Below are 19,826 nucleotides of genomic sequence, written 5' to 3'. Positions count from 1 at the left end.
TATTATTATTATTATTATTATTATTATTATTATTATTATTATTATTATTATTTTAAAGAGCAAAGATCTATACGTTTGGCCACCAAAACAGAAATCGTAAGAAAGCAAAAAATGTCCTTGGATTTACAGTATCTTAGAAGAAGCCTTGAAGTGGTCTCTAAAAGTTGAAAATGTTTTTCTTTACTTTACTTATACAAGGCTTACTTGACTTGGTCATTTCATTACACATGTGCATACTGTTAGTTTTGGATAAGAAGCTTGATTAAACTTACTGGTCTGTTCTTCTTTTTGTGGTGCCTGAACATATCCCTATTCTTTCTGTGTTATTTTTGCCTCCAGTACCAAAATTTCTCTCAAAGAAATCTTGCTCAGGAGTACTTCCTTAACTGAAGTATACCTGTACTGAAGTTTCAGTGAACTACACATTAAGTCAATGACTTGGACGACAGAATTGGGAGCATACTTATCAAATTTGCAGATGACACCAAATTAGGAGGAATAGCTAATACTCCAGAGGACAGGATCAACATTCAAAATGACCTGAATGGACTAGAAAGCTGGGCCACAGCTAGCAAAATGAAATTCAACACAGAGAAAAGTAAGGTACTGCACTTAGGGCAGAAAAATGAAATGCACAGATATAGGATGGGGGACACCTGGGTGAATGAAACTACATGTGAAAGGGATCTGGGAGTCCAAGTAGACCACAAGTTGAACATGAGTCAACAGAGCGATGCAGCAGCTAAAAAGGCCAATGCGATTTTAGGCTGCATCAATAAAAGTATAGTGTCTAGATCAAGAGAAGTAATAGTGACACTGTATTCTGCTCTGGTCAGGCCCCACCTGGAATATTGTGTCCAGTTCTGGGCACCACAATTCAAAAATGACATTGAGAAACTGGACCGTGTCCAGAGGAGGGCGACTAAAATGGTGAAAGGTCTGGAAACCTTGCCCTATGAGGAACGACTCAGTGAGCTGGGTATGTTTAGCCTAGAGAAGAGAAGGTTAAGAGGTGATATGATAGCCCTGTTTATAAATTTGAAAGGATGTCATATTGAGGAGGGAAAAGCTTGTTTTCTGCTGCTCCAGAGAACAGGACCCGGAACAATGGATGCAAGCTACAGGAAAAAAGATTCCACCTCAACATTAGGAAGAACTTCCTGACAGTAAGGGCTGTTCGACAGTGGAACACACTCCCTTGGAGTGTAGTGGAGTCTCCTTCCTTGGAGGTCTTTAAGCAGAGGCTAGATGGCCATCTGCTGGGGATGCTTTGATTTGGATTTCCTGCATGGCAGGGGGTTGGACTGGATGGCCCATGCGGTCTCTTCCAACTCTATGATTCTAAGATTGCTGCCAATGGGATTTTTCAGCTTGATCCTGATTTCTTGGGAAGGGCAATTTTAACCAAGACTTAACCCTTTCCTCCAGGCCTACTGTTTCCACGATCACAGTTCCACTGCACAGCACCTGTTATTTAAATTCTTTTCTTTCTCTTAGATTGTTAATAATGTTAACAGCATAGTTAAGGCCCTAAAACACAAATGCATAAAATACACCACTGGGCAAGAGATAAGCTTTTACCCATTGAAAGAGGAATGATAAACAGGATTGGTAGGGACAGATATCAACTGGTCAGAGCTGTAATGAGGACAATCAATAACCCTCAGCACACTCCAATCTGGCACACAAAACACTTCTGGCTGAGCATGGCCTTTGTCAAACACCCTTTCTATTTATCACAGATGGGAATTGGCCAGGTTGTGACTTTTCAGCCATTTTTTCAGTCTTCCATAGGAGCATAAATTGTCCCTCACAATCACTGTGGCTGCCTTTCTTTCTCTTAAGGCCTGTCTATTTTGCTGTATTACATCAGTTGTGTTTGATATCTGTATTTGTTGGCTACTAAAACATGTGTTTCTCCCATGTACTCTTCTGGCTCCCTGATAGCCTCTAAAAGATTTTCAGGTCCTTTGAGGAATCAGAGGAAAGGGACAGCTCCTTCAGTGGTTGCCAAGGATGAGCACTGAGCAGAGTACTTCAAAGCTACAAAATGCTGTCATCTGAGGATTAATGAACACCATCTGGAAGCCCTTGTGTATCTTCAGAGCAGTATTTTGTCCATCTTGGGCTATTAGAATATAACCCATTATGCCTCCTCACCACATATTAGGGGCCAAGGCAGAAGCAGCTCATCTACCATCTAAAGCAGGGGTAGGCAACCCTTTTGAGCCGGGGGCTGGGTTGCTGGCCCTCAGACAACTGGGGGGGCCGAAGCCAAAAAATAAATAATTAAATAATTTTTTTAAAAAAATTAAATAAATAAATAAACCGGGACAAATGTAGGACAAAATTTTCTAATGGAGGGCACTTTTTAAATAAAAATTGGAGGACACGCGAAAAAATTTGCTGATTTTTAAAAAAATGTTAAAATAAATGCATGTTTCTGAGGCTTGTATAGACAATTGCCCCACCATGCCCCTCGCACGAGACGCCAAAGGCCCCGGTGGCAATCGGCGGCAGGACCAGGCTGGGGCCGGCCCCAAGACCTCGCCGGGCCGCATCCGGCCCGCGGGCCGCAGGTTGCCTACCCCTGATCTAAAGCAAGAATCTCCATTTTTCTCCACCATACACACACAAGATCCAGAAGCTGACACCCTACTTTGACCATCATCTGTGAAGGCCTCAAATTCAGATTAAGTAAAATGAGAGTTCTGTTACTCTCTCTTTTCTCCTCTCCCTGTGACAAATTGAGAGAATAAATTAAGAGTAGGCATGAACAGGGAAGCCTGAATCTCATTAGTTTGCTCCAACTAGAGTAGACTCATTAAACCAACTGTTGAACAATGAGTCAAGACTTAGGTAAATCCCATTGATTCAATGGGCCTATTCTAATTGGAACTAACTATAAGAATCATCTCCAGATGTCAAAGTAAACTGTTTCCTTTTTTTAGTCCCAGTTGGCTGCAAGGCACTGATACAGCATCTCTGAAAACCTGCTATGTGAGAAATTATCATACACAGCTTTTAAAGTGAAATTAACACCTTTGGTGATACCTATGGCACAATATCACCTCCAACTCATTGCTGCTGTGCATCAGAATCATGGTTAGAGTGCACCTTTTCATTGATGGGAAAAACCCCTCAGTAAGCCCCAATCATGCTACAGTGCCATTAGTCCTCAGGTGTGATAAGTACTTCCAGTAGTAGTTCCATGGGCTGTTACATGGTGTCAATCTCCTCTTCTCCCCACTCCTCTTTTTTATTCAGGAGAAGGGTGGTTTTCTTTTCTTTTTTTCCCCCCTCTCTCTTTTCTTTTACCACATTGCCATAATTGCTAAATTGTATTACAGATTAAAATTAAAAAGCAAAAGGCATACTGGGTAGGGTATAGGGCAAAAAGTCAAGGTAAGGAGGAGTGCAGAAGAGAATGTGAGGGACCATCAAATGCAGAAACAGCCTGAGTCATACTACAATATTTAAGGGACATACAGTAAGGAAGTATGTATCTTTCCTTTTACTAACATAATTGTGATGAAAATGAGGCTTATGTGATATGTCAGTAGACTCAGCAAACCCTCAGAATATCTACCTTTCTTTCTGAAGTAACTGTTAGGAAATGACATTTATGTGTCCACAAGATAGAGCTGTAGGAGAACCTATTACAGTTCCAGTGGCAGTTGACAGTTGACACTTGCATTATGGAATGTTGATGCTGTCAGTCCTGAGAGAGAGTGTCAGTTTTGACAGTTGGTGTTAGAGTAACTGCCTCTCTGTTTTGTTGTTATGGTTGTTTGGTTGGTAAAGTAACTTATTTTATTAAAGTAACTTATTTATTAAAGCCCTCATGAAGAGTGAAGGGTTGAAGTGCTCTTGTCGTTATTTCTCAAGCCAGGAGCTTAAGGCTGTTTGCAATGGTGAAGAAATATTTTCCTTCTTGGCCTGAATACCTTTGCAGACATCTCTTCAGATTCCTTCTCCCTGGCATCATGTCAACGTGGTTCAACTCTGTAGGTGGTCGTGGTGGACACAGCACGTCTTTCCACGCCCTAACAGTAACTACCCTTAATTTTGATGCTTGTTTATACACACTGATCTTGCCAGCTACTGATATTTCAATCACTCAGAACCATTCTGACTTAACCTCATCCTTTTTATTTCATTCTGTATTCCTCTGTGCTCAGTATAGTGCCATGACTATGACATGTCTACTACAATCTGTTGCACTACTGAAACATTTCCCTGTCTTTGTTAAAACAAACAACAACAATCACACATATATGCAATTAATTTCTTCTTCATTTAATACTCATGGCATTTATACTTACCTAGGTGACTGCTAGGTAAATCTGATGAAATGAGCTCTGGCCACTTCTGCCACTGGAATAGTGACTACTCAGGAACTTTAAGACAAGAGTTCCATTTCGCACATTTCACACTCTCCCTTGGAGAGTGGTAGAGTCTTCTTCCTTGGGGGTCTTTAAACAGAGGCTGGATGGCCATCTGTTGGGGATGAATTGATTGAAAGTTCCTGCATGGCAGGGGGTTGGACTGGATGGCCCTTGTGGTCTCTTCCAACTCTACAATTATATGATTTTATGATTCTACTTGAGGCCAGAGCTTGAAAAAACATGCTGCAAATAACAACTTACTTATTATTTATTCCTTTTTGAAATAATGAAGATATAACTTGGCCAAGATCCCAACAGCTAGTAGCATGTAAAATATTAATGTACCAGAGTACTAATGCAGAGTCTAGCCTGCTGGGGAGGGAGGCAGCCAGCTCAGCAATGGACCAAGGGACCCAGTCAGTGGTGGTTGGTTTGGGTCGGAACTTTGTCCAGGTGCCATCTGATAATCTTTTCTGTTGTTGCTGCTGTTCTGTGCCTTCAAGTCATTTCTGACTTATAGTGAACCTAAGGTAAACCTGTCCTGGGGCTTTCTTGGCAAGTTTTGTTCAGTTGAAGTTTGCCATTGCCTTTCCTTGTGTGTCATGGCTGAGCTGGGAACTGAACCCTGGTTTCCAGAGTCATAGGAGATCATCACATGGGGAAAAGGACATCCTTTTCCCATCCTTATCACGCAATCATGTGAAGATTATCAGACAATGTTGTGCTTATCTGGTCATTACCCTGTTACTGAAGTGGAATTGTCTGTGACTGTGTGAAAGACTATCAGATGACATCACACTTATTCTGTCATTATCCCATCAGTGAAGCAGAATTGCCCTGTGATTTCTCATTAGCAGAAGTTTTTGTTATTCAATAGTGACATGACAATTCCACTTCAGTGATGGGATAATGACTATATAAGCGCTACATGTGTGATATCCTTTCATGCGATAAGGACTGGAACAATCCGCTTCGCTCCCGTACTTTGTCCCACCTCATCTGATAATCTCCATAGTCCAACACTGAAACCACTCCACCACTCCACTATTGAGCAAATTTCTTAAGTAAGGAGGAGCAGAGTTACTCCTTGCTCAGTGTTATAAAGAGTGGATCCACTAACATAATCACAGTTACACTAGCCTAAAGCCCCAATAGGATTCTGGCTTCCATTATATTACAATTGTAACATAACAAGATAAGGTCACTCCTTTTTTTTGCAGTATAATTATAATTGTTTTAGTTACTTTTCTAGTAATGAGGGCAGATAAAAGTACTAGCTATGTCTCTTTCATATCAAAGGTCAGCCAATTGTAGCATTCTGCTAGTGTTTCAAAAGTTACTGTTTTAATTATTTTTGCATAATAAAGCCTTGTTTTTTTTAAAAAAAAATGCAACTGTAATAAAAAGTAACTACTTTGTTTTTAACTCTCAGAAATGTAACTCCAGCTGAGTTATTTTAAAAATAACTTTTCAAAGACTGGTTGAGACTGAAGTTGAAACAAACTGGAACAATAAATGTGTGTATATGTTTAATGTTTCTTATTTAAACCTTTTTTTAAAAAAATAAAAGAAAGCTTTTGTGGTGAAGCGACCAGGATTATGACACACTAAAAACTGCCCCCCTCCCCAACTTTTTAAGTCATTGGTGTTTGGAAGTTTCCCATGCAAGTCAAATAGTACCTTAGAGGGAGGGTTTTAACTGCAATCCTTGGTTGGGCTCCCTCAGCCAGTGTTTTTAAATTGAAGATGAGACATTTTCAGTGTATATATGCCCTTAATATATCTTCAGCCCTACTTAAATCCCTTCAAACATAGTGCTAAGGGTTGACTGAATGGATTTGACCCAGGAATCACAAAATAATGATACAATAAAAGCATATCTATCCATGGCAATTTTGTAATTCTCACCATGAAATGTGTCTTCACAGAGTCCCATTCTAGACATAGTGGACTGAAGCAGGAAAAAATAAACCTTGCTCAAAATGTAGAAATGAATGAGAATTTTGTTTAGTTACTGTTTTGATTAGAACTTTCCCAAAATCACACTTTTGCTATTGTCTCCAAACTGTGAATAGCTGTCCCTTTGACATTTGGCTAGTGACAATGATTGGCTGGTTTTTCATAAGAATTTTCCAGAATACACTGAGTTCCTCATACATTCGATGAAAACAATATGAGATTTTGTTTTTTAAAAAAAGTCAATGTGTGAGAGAGTAAAACTGGCATCCCAACCATAACACCTTGTACAGTTGCACCACTGTGGAGATTCAGTGGTGTGGTCTGCACTGAGTAACACCAAGAGAAGGGGTGACACCTGAGCTGGCCCTCCTCCCAATGGGAGGAGGGCGAATGCACTCAACCCTGCTTCCCTATGGCAGTTGCAGTTCCTTATGAGGAGCCATTACTACTGCATCCAAGGACAAGAGTACCTGGCCCCATTTGTCTGCCACAGCGGCAGTTCTGGAATTCCTTGGTGCACTCCATTAACCATCCTATGTTTGCAATATGGTCCCTATGCCTCTTCCTTTCCTGAACCTCTGGGACTGGAGACTCCATCTATGATTAGAGTATATCCTGCAGAATTTTGAGCATAATTGTGCTTATATGGGAAATTAATGCTCTGATCCTATAGTTACTGCAGTTTTTTGTGTCTGCTTAAGACACAAAAGGTTCAAAATATATACAAGAAAGTACTTGGACACTACAGAACACTAATAACAACACTTGACACTGGGCATCACAAGTCCACTCTGTCCAGTTCCCTTTCCAAAATCTTCTAGCATATGTCCTTCAGCAGAGCTTCTTGGGGAGTAAAAGTCATTTCTTCTGCCCTGTAATGAGATTTATAGCAACAAACAAAGGAACAAAACTGTCATTGATTAAAATGTTTCCTAATAGCTGATTTTCATTCAGTCCAGCAACACTACGGATGTTGCTCTTTCTTTCAAATACAGAAAGTCAGTCTAGGAAACATAATCTCATCACCACGTATGCTTGGCTAATTGAGATTCTTATAAACCATCAACACAAAGGCTTAAAACAAATTTGATTAATTTATTTTAATTTACAAAAGGTTTCCTCCCAAATTATAACTAATGGGGAGGAAACAACTGAAGTAAATAGAGCAGCACAAGAAAGACTGCCCCTACTTTAAGCAATCACAATTCATATTTTATTTAGTGTTTGTATTTATTTCTGCTCCCCCATACTTACCTGGGAGTAGCCTCTTATTGGTGGGAGGGTGGACACATGGCCATGGCAGACTGCTTCATCCTTTGGCAGCACATTGAAAGGATCCTATCACAGTCTTCTAGATCAGCCAATTCCACCAGGCTGTTCTGCCCTGTCTCCAGGATCCTGGCATATTCTCTGAATCTGAAGGCTCTGGTTGAGAGACCGAGAGCGTAGGGAACATGTAAGTCTAGCAGTTCCAGACAATGAGCCTGCAGCCAGCACAGGGACCAAGTTCCCAGCACCTACAAGAGCAAAGTTCATGACAACCACAACCCTCAGATGAAGAGACAAATACCTACCTCTTCAGAGAGACACCAGGAAAGAAAAAGACACCAGTGCTCTTAGCATTTAAATAAGAAGCACATTGCTAATAGGGAGCACCTGCAAGACCTGGACAGGCTATAAATATCCTAGCACCTAGCTTGGTCTAGCATGGCTGACAACCTTGGGAAAAAGCCATGCTGGTGCCCCATTTCTTAACTGATTGCTTGTTGCCTAGACCTCTGCTTGGACTCTGACTATTCTTTTGGATTACCCTTTGGACTGCTTTCCTGGACTGATTACTGACTCATGAAGGACCTCAACTAGATTAGACAACCACTCCTTTTCTATAGAAACCTTGATTCTCTTTCTCTCATGTCTTGCTTAAGACTGAGGGGCTGTTCAGACCAGCACTTTGGGCTGGCTTGGCAGCAGAGTCAGGGCATAGTGTCTCCATGATGCATGCCCCAGCTCCACCCCCAGGGTGCCGTGATGCTGCACAAAGCACTGCACAGTGCTTGTATCACGGCACTCTTCCCACGTTGTGTACATACAACAAAGCACTGAAGGAGCACCACCAAGCCACGGCAACATGGCTATCAAACCCTTTGCAGGTCGCAAAATGGAACCACCATTTGCGGTTCCTTTTTTCACCCTGCAAAGGCCAGATTGGGGCTGCAGTGTGCAGTTTCTGCGGCCCCAATCTGGCTAAAACAGAGGCAGCTGCATGCCGCTCCTTCAGGGCTGTCTTCATACTCAGAGTTTGGATAGCTTCCCACGGGCAAAACAGGATACAAGCAATCAGGGTCTGTCTGGTTGGCTAGGTCCCACCAAACAGGGTGCTCTAGAACCTTATCACACACATTTTGGTAACCAATCTGGGAATGTAAAGGGGATTCTTGGGGATGCACGTTGCAGAGGGAGAACAGATTTTACTACACACCGAAGTGTCCTCAAGCCAGCCCCATTCCATTGCCCCTCACCAGGCCAGCCCCAATCAGTACTGAGGCGCATCCTTTTGGTCCGATGGAAAGCTTCAGTCCCTAAATTTTTAGTATTGCAGTAACTTAGGTCCAGAACACACTGTAGAAATAATCTAGTTTGAGAACACTAACTGCCCTGGCTGAGTGCTAGGGATTCCTGGGAATTGTAGTTTTGTGAGATACTTAGATTTCTCTGTCAAAGAGCTTTGGTTTGTGATAAGCTCAAATTCCCAGGATTCCCTATCACTCAACCAGGGCAGTTAAAGCAGTCTCCAACTGGTTTATTTCTGCAGTGTGTTTTGGACCCAAGTTGACTTTTGCTGGACATTTAGAAATACAGTTTAGGCTTCCAAAGAAAAGGGACTGTTGAAATGACCAAGGGAATGTGAACACAGTAAATATAAGAGTCTAGGTGTGAATGATTTTCAGTGTTTCACTCTCTTCCGTGCTAGAAATTTGCAATCTGATGGAGCATTTCAGGGGGGGGGGGGCAGAATTCTTATATTGGGAGAGGCATGCTTCATTTTGCTGCCACGGCACTCGTACACCCAGATAAGGCCAACTGGGGGATGGTCCCTGAACCTGGCCCCACAATTTGTCACTGACAAGGTCAGATGATGTTGCTTCCATGAATCTTCACCAAGGGGGAGAGTCTCGCAATTCTCACCTCAAGCCTCGTGTGAATAATGTATTAGAATTCCTAAGTAAGGTATGAGGAAAAGAAGGGAAGGAAAATTCCCTGCCTCTACATATACACCTGTGACTTCTCATCTCAACCTACAGAAATCCTGGCTGATCCACCCCTACCTGAAATTTTAAAGAAAAACTTGAAGTAATTTATTTGGAGTGCAAGATGAGGGAGAGAGGAAAAGAGAAGAAGCCTCACTGTAATTATAGATAAGCAACCAAGCATACCATGCTATTAATGTCTGCCTGATTCTAATATTGGGAAATAATGGGAAGCTGACCCCTCCTTCCATTTGGTTCTTTGAAAAGGCACTCTCCAAACCTGTGACACTTTTTTTTAAACCACAAAAATCTTTCTCCCTCTCTCTCGACCTCAGTAAAATGGAGCTGAGAGTAAACTTAGAACCGAAGAACAAAGCAACAGCCTCTTGGCAGCCTGCGGATTCTACCTTTAATGTTCCTTTTCCCTGTGGCTTTGAAGCCATGGCTATTGGCCTCTTTGTACATGAAAGGAAAATGTGGTGGCTTCAAGGTCTGTGGAGAGCCACAGCCACCCAAAATCTGAAAGAAGAGTTTCAGATACCTGGGGGCAGGAACAACACCCACTTGAAACAGGTGACTATTGGCACTGAACCACCCTAACTAGAGAAAGCATCCTTTAATGTGTGTGGCAGGGGAGCAGGGACAGAGAATTTGTTATTAGCTTCCTCAGTGTATTTCTCAGAAAAGGGAAACTGAAATGGGGATGGTTCTCTGTTCTTATGTGAAGCCAAATCTGCAAAGTTTTCCACACTTGAATAAACTCTAGGCTTGGTTCTCATAATCAGGGTCAGCCTATGACAGTTTGTTGCCTAAGGCAAAACAGCAAATAGTAGCTCTTATCCTTCCCCATTCCCAAAGTCAAGGTACCTAATAACCTAGGGTAGGTTGAGTTTCTCACCTAAGGCAGAAAACCTCACCAATCCCCCCTCCCTTCCTGGCAGTAAAAAAAAGTATAATAAAGTAAGTAGCAATTTGCTGCCTTTACAAGATACAGCTGCAGGTCTTCCCCTCTTCCAGCAGCGGGTCTGACCCTGACAGTGATGTGCTTCAAGTGCATCTCCTTTTCAAAATTACTCACAGCTTTTAGCTGGAATAGGGTATTACAACTCCCCCTTTGGCAGTATGTCAACCTTCTGTTCTGCCAATTTCACTGTCTTCATGTGTGCTTGTTTCTAGAAACCAGATGCAGTCCCAATGATTTGGATTAAAAACTCCAATATGGCTACTGGGCAGGAACTCTGAGAAATGTAGCCAGAACTTTGAAAAACAAGAAAATTATGATTTTAGACTACAGCTTCCAGACCGCTCCAACCAGCCTGGGAGGTGTAATCTTAAAAAGCAACTTTAACAAATTCTGGTTGCAGTCCAAAACTTCAGGAGGGCAGCAGATTCCCTGCTCTTAGTTCCAAACTTAGCCAATTCAGTATACCAGTTTTATCCTTTAAGGCAGAAGTGAGAAGTATGTGGGTCTCCAAATTTGGATGTCTGTAACTCCCAGTAGGCTTAGCCACCACAGCCAGTTGTGAAGAATGCCAGGAATTGTATTCTGACATCACCTGAGGATCACACAAATCCCACCCCTGCTTTAAAGCTTTGTACATAAAGCCCACAGCTCTGTACATTTGCTTTGGCAGTTGCCATCAATAAATGAGAACCACTCAGTATGCTTTCATTTTGTACGCCGCCCTGATCATATCCATGGAAGGGCGGGATATAAATAAAATTTATTATTATTATTATTATTATTATACAGTCAGCCCCCTGTACCATGGATTCTTCATCCACAAATTCCATAGGTTGAAGATTTTTTTTATAAATTCCAAAAAAGCAAACCTTGATTTTGCCATTTTAGGTAAGGGACACCATTTTACTACCCAATTGGATATAATAGGACTTGAGCTACAAATTATTTCTGTATCCATAGGAGGTACTGGAAACAAATCTGAAGGATATCAAGTGCTCACTGTACAGTACCAGTGCTGGACCGTGGATAGCTAGGATAGCCATGGCCCACTAAATCATAAGAAAAAATGTCATTATCTTCTTTACATGTTTTTTCCCCCCACAAAGGATTAAAAAAAATTCATTTCAGTTTTCATGCAGTTGATCTTTCCAGGAGGTTTATTTGCTATTTTATCAGCCATCTTAATATATAGCCATGTAATTTTAATTGCTGTTTGTTTCATTTTTACTAAATTTTATTTTCTAGTTCTCTTTTCGTAAACTGGAGGAGTGGTCTAGAAATATATAGTGCTCATCCAAACTTTGTTCAACTAACCGGTTCTAAACAGAATTATTTAACTGTATCTGTGGGCACCAGTGCTTGTGGCCAGCTGTTTACTCTCAACAAAGAAATGGTTCTTAGAGCTAATCAAGCCTGAACTCTCCCTAGAAGCCAAGATGACTAAACTGAGGCTGTTGTACTTTGGACATATCATAAGAAGACATGACTCACTAGAAAAGACAATGGAGATGATCACACAGAGGCAAGTGTCCTTCTTCTGTCTCTAAACCATGTTAATCATGTGATCGGGGGGAGGGGGGAGATTATCACACCCCAATGCTCTTATCCTGTTCTTCTCCTGTCTGTGAACAGTAATGGATCTGTCATTTGGTATTAACAGAAGCTCCCATTAATACCAAATGACAGGTACATTATTGTTTACGGATGAGAGAACAGGATAAGCATGCAGGGGTGTGATAATCTTCCCCCCAATCATGCAATTAACACTGTTTAATGGTGGGAGAAGGACATTTGCCTCCTCCTTGTGTTTGGGAATGTTTTAAACTGTTTTTGTTGTTGTTTTAAATGTTTTTGCCCATTGTGCGTTACCTTGGGGGGAGGAGGCTAGCAGACTGGGGTGTGGTAAACAAATACAATGAATAAACAATAGTTGTGGAACAGGGGATACTAAAAAAATCATCAAACTAATGTGGAATTTTTGCTTGTGAAATACAGCTTTTCCTAAAATCAAGCCTCTTTGCCAAAGGGCTGAACATAGCTCAAATACTGCCAATGGACTGGATTGGCCCATCAATTCAGCAGGACTCCTCCAAATTATTATTTTACCAGTGAGATTACACATTATTACTCAATTCATCATTTGCAAGTAGACTGAATCTATTTTACAAGATAGTATTTGAGGGATTGGGAACTTATAGCATATCCATAAAGGCAGAAGAATCTCAGTGGAAAACTTAGGTCTCCCTACAGAATTGTAATAATCAGAAAACCCATCTAACCATTGACTGGATGCAGACACAGGCGTGTTACAGACCGCCTAAAAGCGGCGGTCTGCCGGTGCTGCTGGTTGCTCCGCAAGGGAGCCGTAGCAGCCAAACCGCACAGCTCCCGCGCGGAGCAAAAAAGAAGCCCCAAAATTACGCTTCTTCCCGCAATGCAGTTATGACACCGCGATGTCATAAGCGCTGCGCGACGTGCGGACGCTATGCGTCCGACACGTAATAATGGCGCCGCCTGTGTGTATAGGGCGCCACCATTATTACGCCCCCGTCACATGCTAGGAGTGAGGCCGGTGTGAACGCTAGGTCCCCAGCCAACTCCTAGCACGTAATGGGGGCGCCTCAAGAGCCCGGCCGTAACGGGCCTGAGTAAACTGATTGAAATGAACAAGACTGACCACAATGTCAGCTATGACCCATTTGTACCATTGATTGCAATGAGTTTAAAGATGGCTAAACTTAGAACCAATCAAGTACTCAGCATCATACAACTAATTCAGTTTACGCTGAGATACATGAGCTCAAAAAAGAGGGTTGAAATATATGTGGTCTTTTTTCTTTTCCCTGATAACTACATCACTGCACTTAATTTTTCTTGTCTGAGAAGTCCTCTGTTCTATAGCAACACCTAGTGGTGAAAGATTTTGTTACTGAATAAAAAATGTTGATCTGAGAGGGATTTACTAAAGTGTCACATTGATCACATTAATATTCCACATAAAGCTTTCACTCCCCAACTTTGAAAATAGCTTAAGCTCATTACTACAATCCTCACCTTACATTTCATCATGTATTTGTATAAAAGCATCTAAATGCCATGAACTGCGAGGAGCAGAAATCTGTATTTTACATGCATTGATACAAAAAATACTGGGGTGCAAAGTATGGTCCATGAAACTCTTTGCAACTGATGACTAACACTTTTCATGGCAATTGATAAGATAACTGTACATAAACCCTTGTCTATAGCTGGATATGGCATGTATTTCTGTTATCATTCAATATCATATGAATGAAATATTTTTTCTCTCACATCTGATTCTTGAGACTCAAACATACATGAACACAATACTAAAAAAACCAAGCAAACAAACACACATTAAGTTTATTAGTCTGACAAGAACAACTAATAATTTGGCCAGGGGGAATAAAAAGATACAAATTCAAAAGAACTCCAAGCAAAGTGGAGGGATTTTAACACATTATAACCAAATAGAAATGGCTCACAAATCACAAAATAATGAATGATATCATGCAGCCAGTAGAACATAGGTTTCTTTTAGAGACCATCCTCATCCATATTTATAGCCTTTGAAAAGTGGGAGAACAAGAAATCCATGTGTGTGTTGTTTTTTCAGAAAAAGCAAGGAGCAGAATAAATTTCTTTGATTAGGCAGCTCAAGTAATACCAATTGCCATGCAGTCAGTACAGTAAACTTTAAAAAAAATCTCCCATAACTTTGTCTGGCTCTGGAGTAGCTCATTCTTCAACCTAGGAAAAAAGGCACTTTTCAAATGAGAAAAAAATTGTGCGTATGGTCAGTGGCTCTAAGCACTCCCTTCATACTTCTATTCCCTATAGCACACAAAGCAGGGAGCAATAGCAAATCCCTTCCATAAATGGATATATATTCACAGAGATACCTCTCTTATCCAGTTTATTGGGTATCCTAGCTTCTCCTCAATTACCCATAATTCAGAAATATCTACAATTTCAAAGCCATATAAATAGGCCAAGCAGATGTAGGAAGAAATGCTAATTTATCCTGGTAAGAAGAATTCCTCCCCCACCAAGTGAAAGACCAAATTGACTGAACTAACCAAACTGGAATGGATACTTTTAACAAGAGGACCACTCAGCACAAGGCAAAACAGAAAGTCATTCTGTCAAATGGCTTGCCATGGCACAAAAATCTTAAGATTGAGGCTGTCAAGCACTTAGAAATAGATACGTTCACATGTCCAAACAGCAGCCATATTTAAAGTAGTCAACGTATGGGTATTTGTAGTTAAAGTATGGGTATTTGATTCCAGCCAGTAAAGTATTTTTAATACCTTAAAAGTGAAACAAGTGCAGATTTCAATAACCCAACTTTGTCCTATCCCTTTTTCATCATCATTTAACATCTTTGGTTACAGAAGCTCATTATTCCCCTTAATGACATACATTATACAAAAGAATAGGCTTTAGAACAGAAGTGGGAACTGTGCACCTCTCCAGATGCACCTAGAGCACACACAGCTCCCAGCATTTCTCTCCATTGACTATGCCGGCTAGGGGAGTGGTTGCTGGGGTTTAAAGCTGAAAACATCTGATTCCTACTCCTGTTTTGGAATATAAAATTTGGGGGGGGGGGGAGCAAAGGAACAGCTGGTGTCAACATGGGAAGCCAGGCAGAGAGCCTGTTGTATTTAAATTATAGATTTAAAAAAATACATGCACTTTCATAATTGCTTGCCCTGACTTAGGCCTTAACAGGAAAGACTATCAGAGTCCATGTCAAAGCTATGTACAACATTTAATGTAAGTATCTGTCATGAATGGTTTCCAAGTACATATGGCGGAGAAGAAAGATAAAATCACCTGAACAAAATACAGCAGCCTAGACACCCACCTCTGTTAGAACTTAAGACAATGCAATTACACGGCAATACAAAAACTAAAATGCTCCCTAAAAAAAGGTAGGCATTCGGAGAGGGCAGCTTCGATTACTGTTTCCCCCTTGCTACATTTTTAAAAAATTGTTCAAAATATATTATGGTGGGACAGTGACACGACCAAATTTTCAAATCTACATCCTGATAATTTTCCACATCCACAAAAGGTGGATTTACCAGGGTCCAGGGCACTTGAGTCTTACGCTGTTTGAAAACAGAGCTTGCAGATCTGATCTTTAAAAAGTTCACCCTCATCCCAAAATAGTGCTCACATTCAATGTGTAACTCATGCTCCACAAAATGTACATATTTTAGCCATTGACCCTATACAATACGTATTAATCAACTGATCCAACAAACCAACAAATAAAATGGAGCTGTTCTTGATGAATATGATTTTGTTTATACTTACACTCAGAATGTGGCCATGGGTGAATTATTAATGTAGTTCTGCAATGTTTATAATGGCAGTGTTCTTACAGTGCCACAAAATTTCATAGATGTCAATGTGCATGGGAATGAAGCCTACTATTCACCATAGCATCCTTCGTACTACAATTAACTCTATAGAGTACATGTACAGTAAAGCTCAAAGCAGTTACTATTATGAACCATCACTCCCGAAACCTTCCAGAGTGCATGCTTGTGTGTCCATACTGGCTGAGGAATTCTAGCAATGGTGGTCTTAAAATGTATCTATGTGAAGTTCTGGTGTAGAGAAGGATCACTATCCAGAAAACACATAAGGCCAAAACAAATCTTTGCTCAGCACGTCTGGGAGAAAAACCCTGACAGAAAACATTTTACAGCACTTGTTAACCAATATATCAAGATGGCAGCTATTTCTAGATATGCTGTCAGCATTCTGATTTTCTAGGTTTACACCTATTTTGAAGGGAAACCCCTTCCCATCTTCTCTGTTCACATTAGTCAGATCCTACTAGTGAGTGGTTTGACATAGAAATAGTAAGGACTGTGTTGGCTCCAGCAATGCTGAACATATTGCAAAATGCTCACTGTAATGAGGCTATATTTTTTATTTAAAAGAAATCATGCTGTTGAATTTTGAGAAATTAACAACAGCCACATTGTTGTTGTTAATTTCTCAAAATTCAATAGCATGGTTTCTTTTAAATAAAAAGTATTCATCCAGCAACTACAAAGTTTTACATCTTCATTAAGCAATGGGACAAGACACCAATACCTTGCACTGTTATTGGCAGAGATTTGTTTTTAGTTTGACAGTCTCATAAATCCCTCTGACTTCATGGCCAATAGCCACACTGGCAGGTGATTCAGGAAGTCCTAGTCCAAAAACCTCCCCAATTACATTGCTTATATATATATTTCACCATGTTCTGGGTGTATGTGGCCTATTTTAGGCCCAGGGAGGTCTTTTTTCTTACAGAAAGAGAACCAGATGTATAGAACATTTGTGGACAAAAGCAAAATGATTTTTTCCAGGGAATACAGCAGGGATGCACCCCTCCAAGACTGAAGGGGGCAATGTGCCCCCCTAACTCTCAATTGCCCACTCTAATACAGAAGAAGTACTATCTAGATAAGCATTTTTACTTATGATATCTTAGTGGCAAATTACACTTCACTCATCTAATTCTATCTCCCATCTTTTTCTTTAACTAAAACAAAATGCTATGGGCTTAGTGGGGAAGGAGCTGGATCAGAGCTGAAGAAGCAATTAACTCTCTCCTCTTATGCAATGGCCCTGATTCAAAACCACTCCTCCATCAAGCTGCTAGGAGCAACTAAGGAGAAAAGAAAAGGACATGTGCCACATTTGTACCTTTCTCTCTCCTGTTCATCATATAATAACAGCTTCAAGGGAATGAGTTAATTTGGAGAATGGCAGTACATTTTGCACAGACTGGAATCATCCCTTAAAAGCTTCATTATATGGCAGAAAAAGGTGAAACCCAGGAAGTTCTAGCATTTCTAGATGGGTTTTTCTTTGTATTGGAAATGTAAAGGTTCTTTAGATGTTTCTTCACTTAGCACTGGACAGTCAGGTTTCTTGGACAGATTTCACATCTAAATTCATTGCATTTTTGAACCAAACAAGACCAATTAAAGACTCTGAAATACAAAATATATATATCCTGTGGACGGTGCAACATTGCTAATGAGTCTTACTACTATTGCACACCAGCTTCAGTGTACTGGTTCCTGGCCCTATTTTTGAGGTCAATTGGACAAAAAAAAAACAAAACACAAAATCAAAAAACAAAGAAAAAATAAAGAACAAGAATAAAGGCCTAGAGAAAAATTAGCAGGCGATACAGAATGAGCCCACTTTTTTCTTCTGCGTTATTTATAACCTTTGTCTTGGAATGAAGTCTGAGAATTAGCTGCTGTAGTCATTGCTTTCCAAAATGACATTCAGAATATTCTTCAATTGGGTGAGACGAGCCTTCAGGGAAGTGTCAGAGAAGATGGTCAACTTACGGCTCAAGTCAAGGGGCAAGATGGAGATAAGCCACCAACACCAAACTGGTCCATCTGGACTTGCCTAGTAGGAAGATACAGGAAAACAGGTGCAATCATTGTGCTTAGCACTTCACACAAGAAAAAGATTATAGTCTCTTTCATCACTGTACCAGGGACTAAATGTCTTTACCCAGGAAACTGGTTATAGTTCATAGTTATCGTTGCCTTGGTATAGTTATAGTCTGTGTGATGTTGTATTTTCAATCTGGACAGCACTTCAAATTGAGGACTGTCTTCTGTAAAGTGAGACACCTGGTCATCCTGCTTGCATTTAAGTAGAACAGTCCAAATTAGTTTGTCCATGGACTCAATAATAAATATGATTGATCTACACACTATCGTAACTGATACTGCAATCTATATTTAGAAGTCATCTCTTAAAAAGAGAACTGTAAACTTACAGTTTACTTTTTAAAAAACTTCTTATGAATTTATTTGGTGCAGAATATTAAACTGCTGGGAACATGCTGAACATATGCAACATGTAACAGAAAGGAAAATCTAACAAGATACATAAATGAGGTGGAGGGGGGGGAGAGTCCTTCTTAGCAACTTCAAACTTTGAGAGCTTAGTTCCCAGGCAATAACTTATAAATGGTCTCTTGGGAAACTGAAAAATGCAGCATTGTGTTTCTAGAAAAAGAGATTCTGAATGTATGTATTCATTTATTTAGCAGTGGCTCATATTTTAAACAAACTCCTGAAACAGATTTGTGCTGGGAAAGTCTGAACATATAAAGACTACAAACTAAACAGAGTTTTGCATTGCCCTTTGAGACCAGCACACCAGTGTGGCAAACAAGTAGACTAACGTTTTCAGTTTTTATAGATAAGACAGTTTCATGAAAGGATATAAAATCTATTTGCTGATCATGGAGAATTTCTTGAAAATCTTATATAAAGGAACCCGTGGAACTATATGATGCTTTTTATATGTTAATATCAAGTCTTACATGTCTTATTTTGGTATCTAAGTGGAAATTGAACTCTTGATCATACTGAATCAAGTTGTTATTTGTCATTTTCCATGAGTATTATTTCATCTTTGTTACAATAGTTTCCACACAATTTGACCAAGGTGGCAGGTGGCTGTAGAGCTAGGATACTGGACTATACAGAAAAGTGAACAATACCACAAATATCAGGTGCTGTAGGCTATATTTCAGAAGAGGGAACTGGGAAATCCATCTCTGAATATTTCTTGTCTAAGAAAACACTATGAAATTAATGGGGTTGTCATGAGTTGACAGGCTTGAATGCACATACACACATGGTTGTGTTAAGCAGACACTGCAGAAAAAAATTAGAGAGCTAAATTGAATTGTTAGTTCTAATTAGAGTATAGTCATCAAATCAATGTGACTTATATAGAAGTTGAGATAACACTTCAATAGATCTGCTCTAAATAGGACTAACAATTTGATTTAGCACAAAGAGTCTCTTAATCATACTAACAAGGTAATATTTTGTTCAATATTAAGTGTTATTAAGTTCAATAACACTTAGGAAGTACAGAAGTATCTTAACTTTTTGTATTTTTCTGAGTTAACAGCAACATGGAACAGATTAAGGATAGGATGCAAAATTGTGCTCTTAAAATCAAGACTATTTCTACATTGAAAGGATTACTTGATGGTAGTTTTTTTGCACCATAATATAAACTGCTAATAAAGCCTTTGACTACATCAAAGCTATGGCTTGCACTTAGTGGAATGGGAGTGCCACAACATCTGACTATCCTGATGAGTAACCTGTACTCAGGACAAGAAGATGCAGTTAGAACAGAATACAGAGAAACAGAATGGTTCCCAGTCAGAAAAGGGAT

The 19,826-nt window shown here is 40.1% G+C and overlaps 1 protein-coding gene across 3 annotated transcripts in view; it reads right to left on the bottom strand.

Annotated features, from left to right (window-relative positions):
- Positions 1-13,929: 13,929 nt before the first annotated feature.
- Positions 13,930-19,826, bottom strand: part of LOC121921779 (LON peptidase N-terminal domain and RING finger protein 1-like) — a 64,388-nt gene continuing 58,491 nt past the window's right edge. For 2 of the 3 annotated variants that reach the window (XM_042450326.1, XM_042450327.1), the window contains exon 12: positions 13,930-18,023. In XM_042450326.1, coding sequence (XP_042306260.1) covers positions 17,859-18,023 — 165 coding nt within the window. In that variant the 3' untranslated portion in view covers positions 13,930-17,858. The remainder of the gene's footprint in view (positions 18,024-19,826) is intronic. The other variant, XR_006102045.1, reaches the window with a different exon arrangement.

Source organism: Sceloporus undulatus, chromosome 2 (assembly GCF_019175285.1).
Source record: "Sceloporus undulatus isolate JIND9_A2432 ecotype Alabama chromosome 2, SceUnd_v1.1, whole genome shotgun sequence".
Taxonomy (NCBI): Eukaryota; Metazoa; Chordata; class Lepidosauria; order Squamata; family Phrynosomatidae; genus Sceloporus; species Sceloporus undulatus.
The sequence above is the reverse complement of the archived record's forward strand: the minus strand, read 5'-3'. Positions and strand labels throughout refer to the sequence as shown.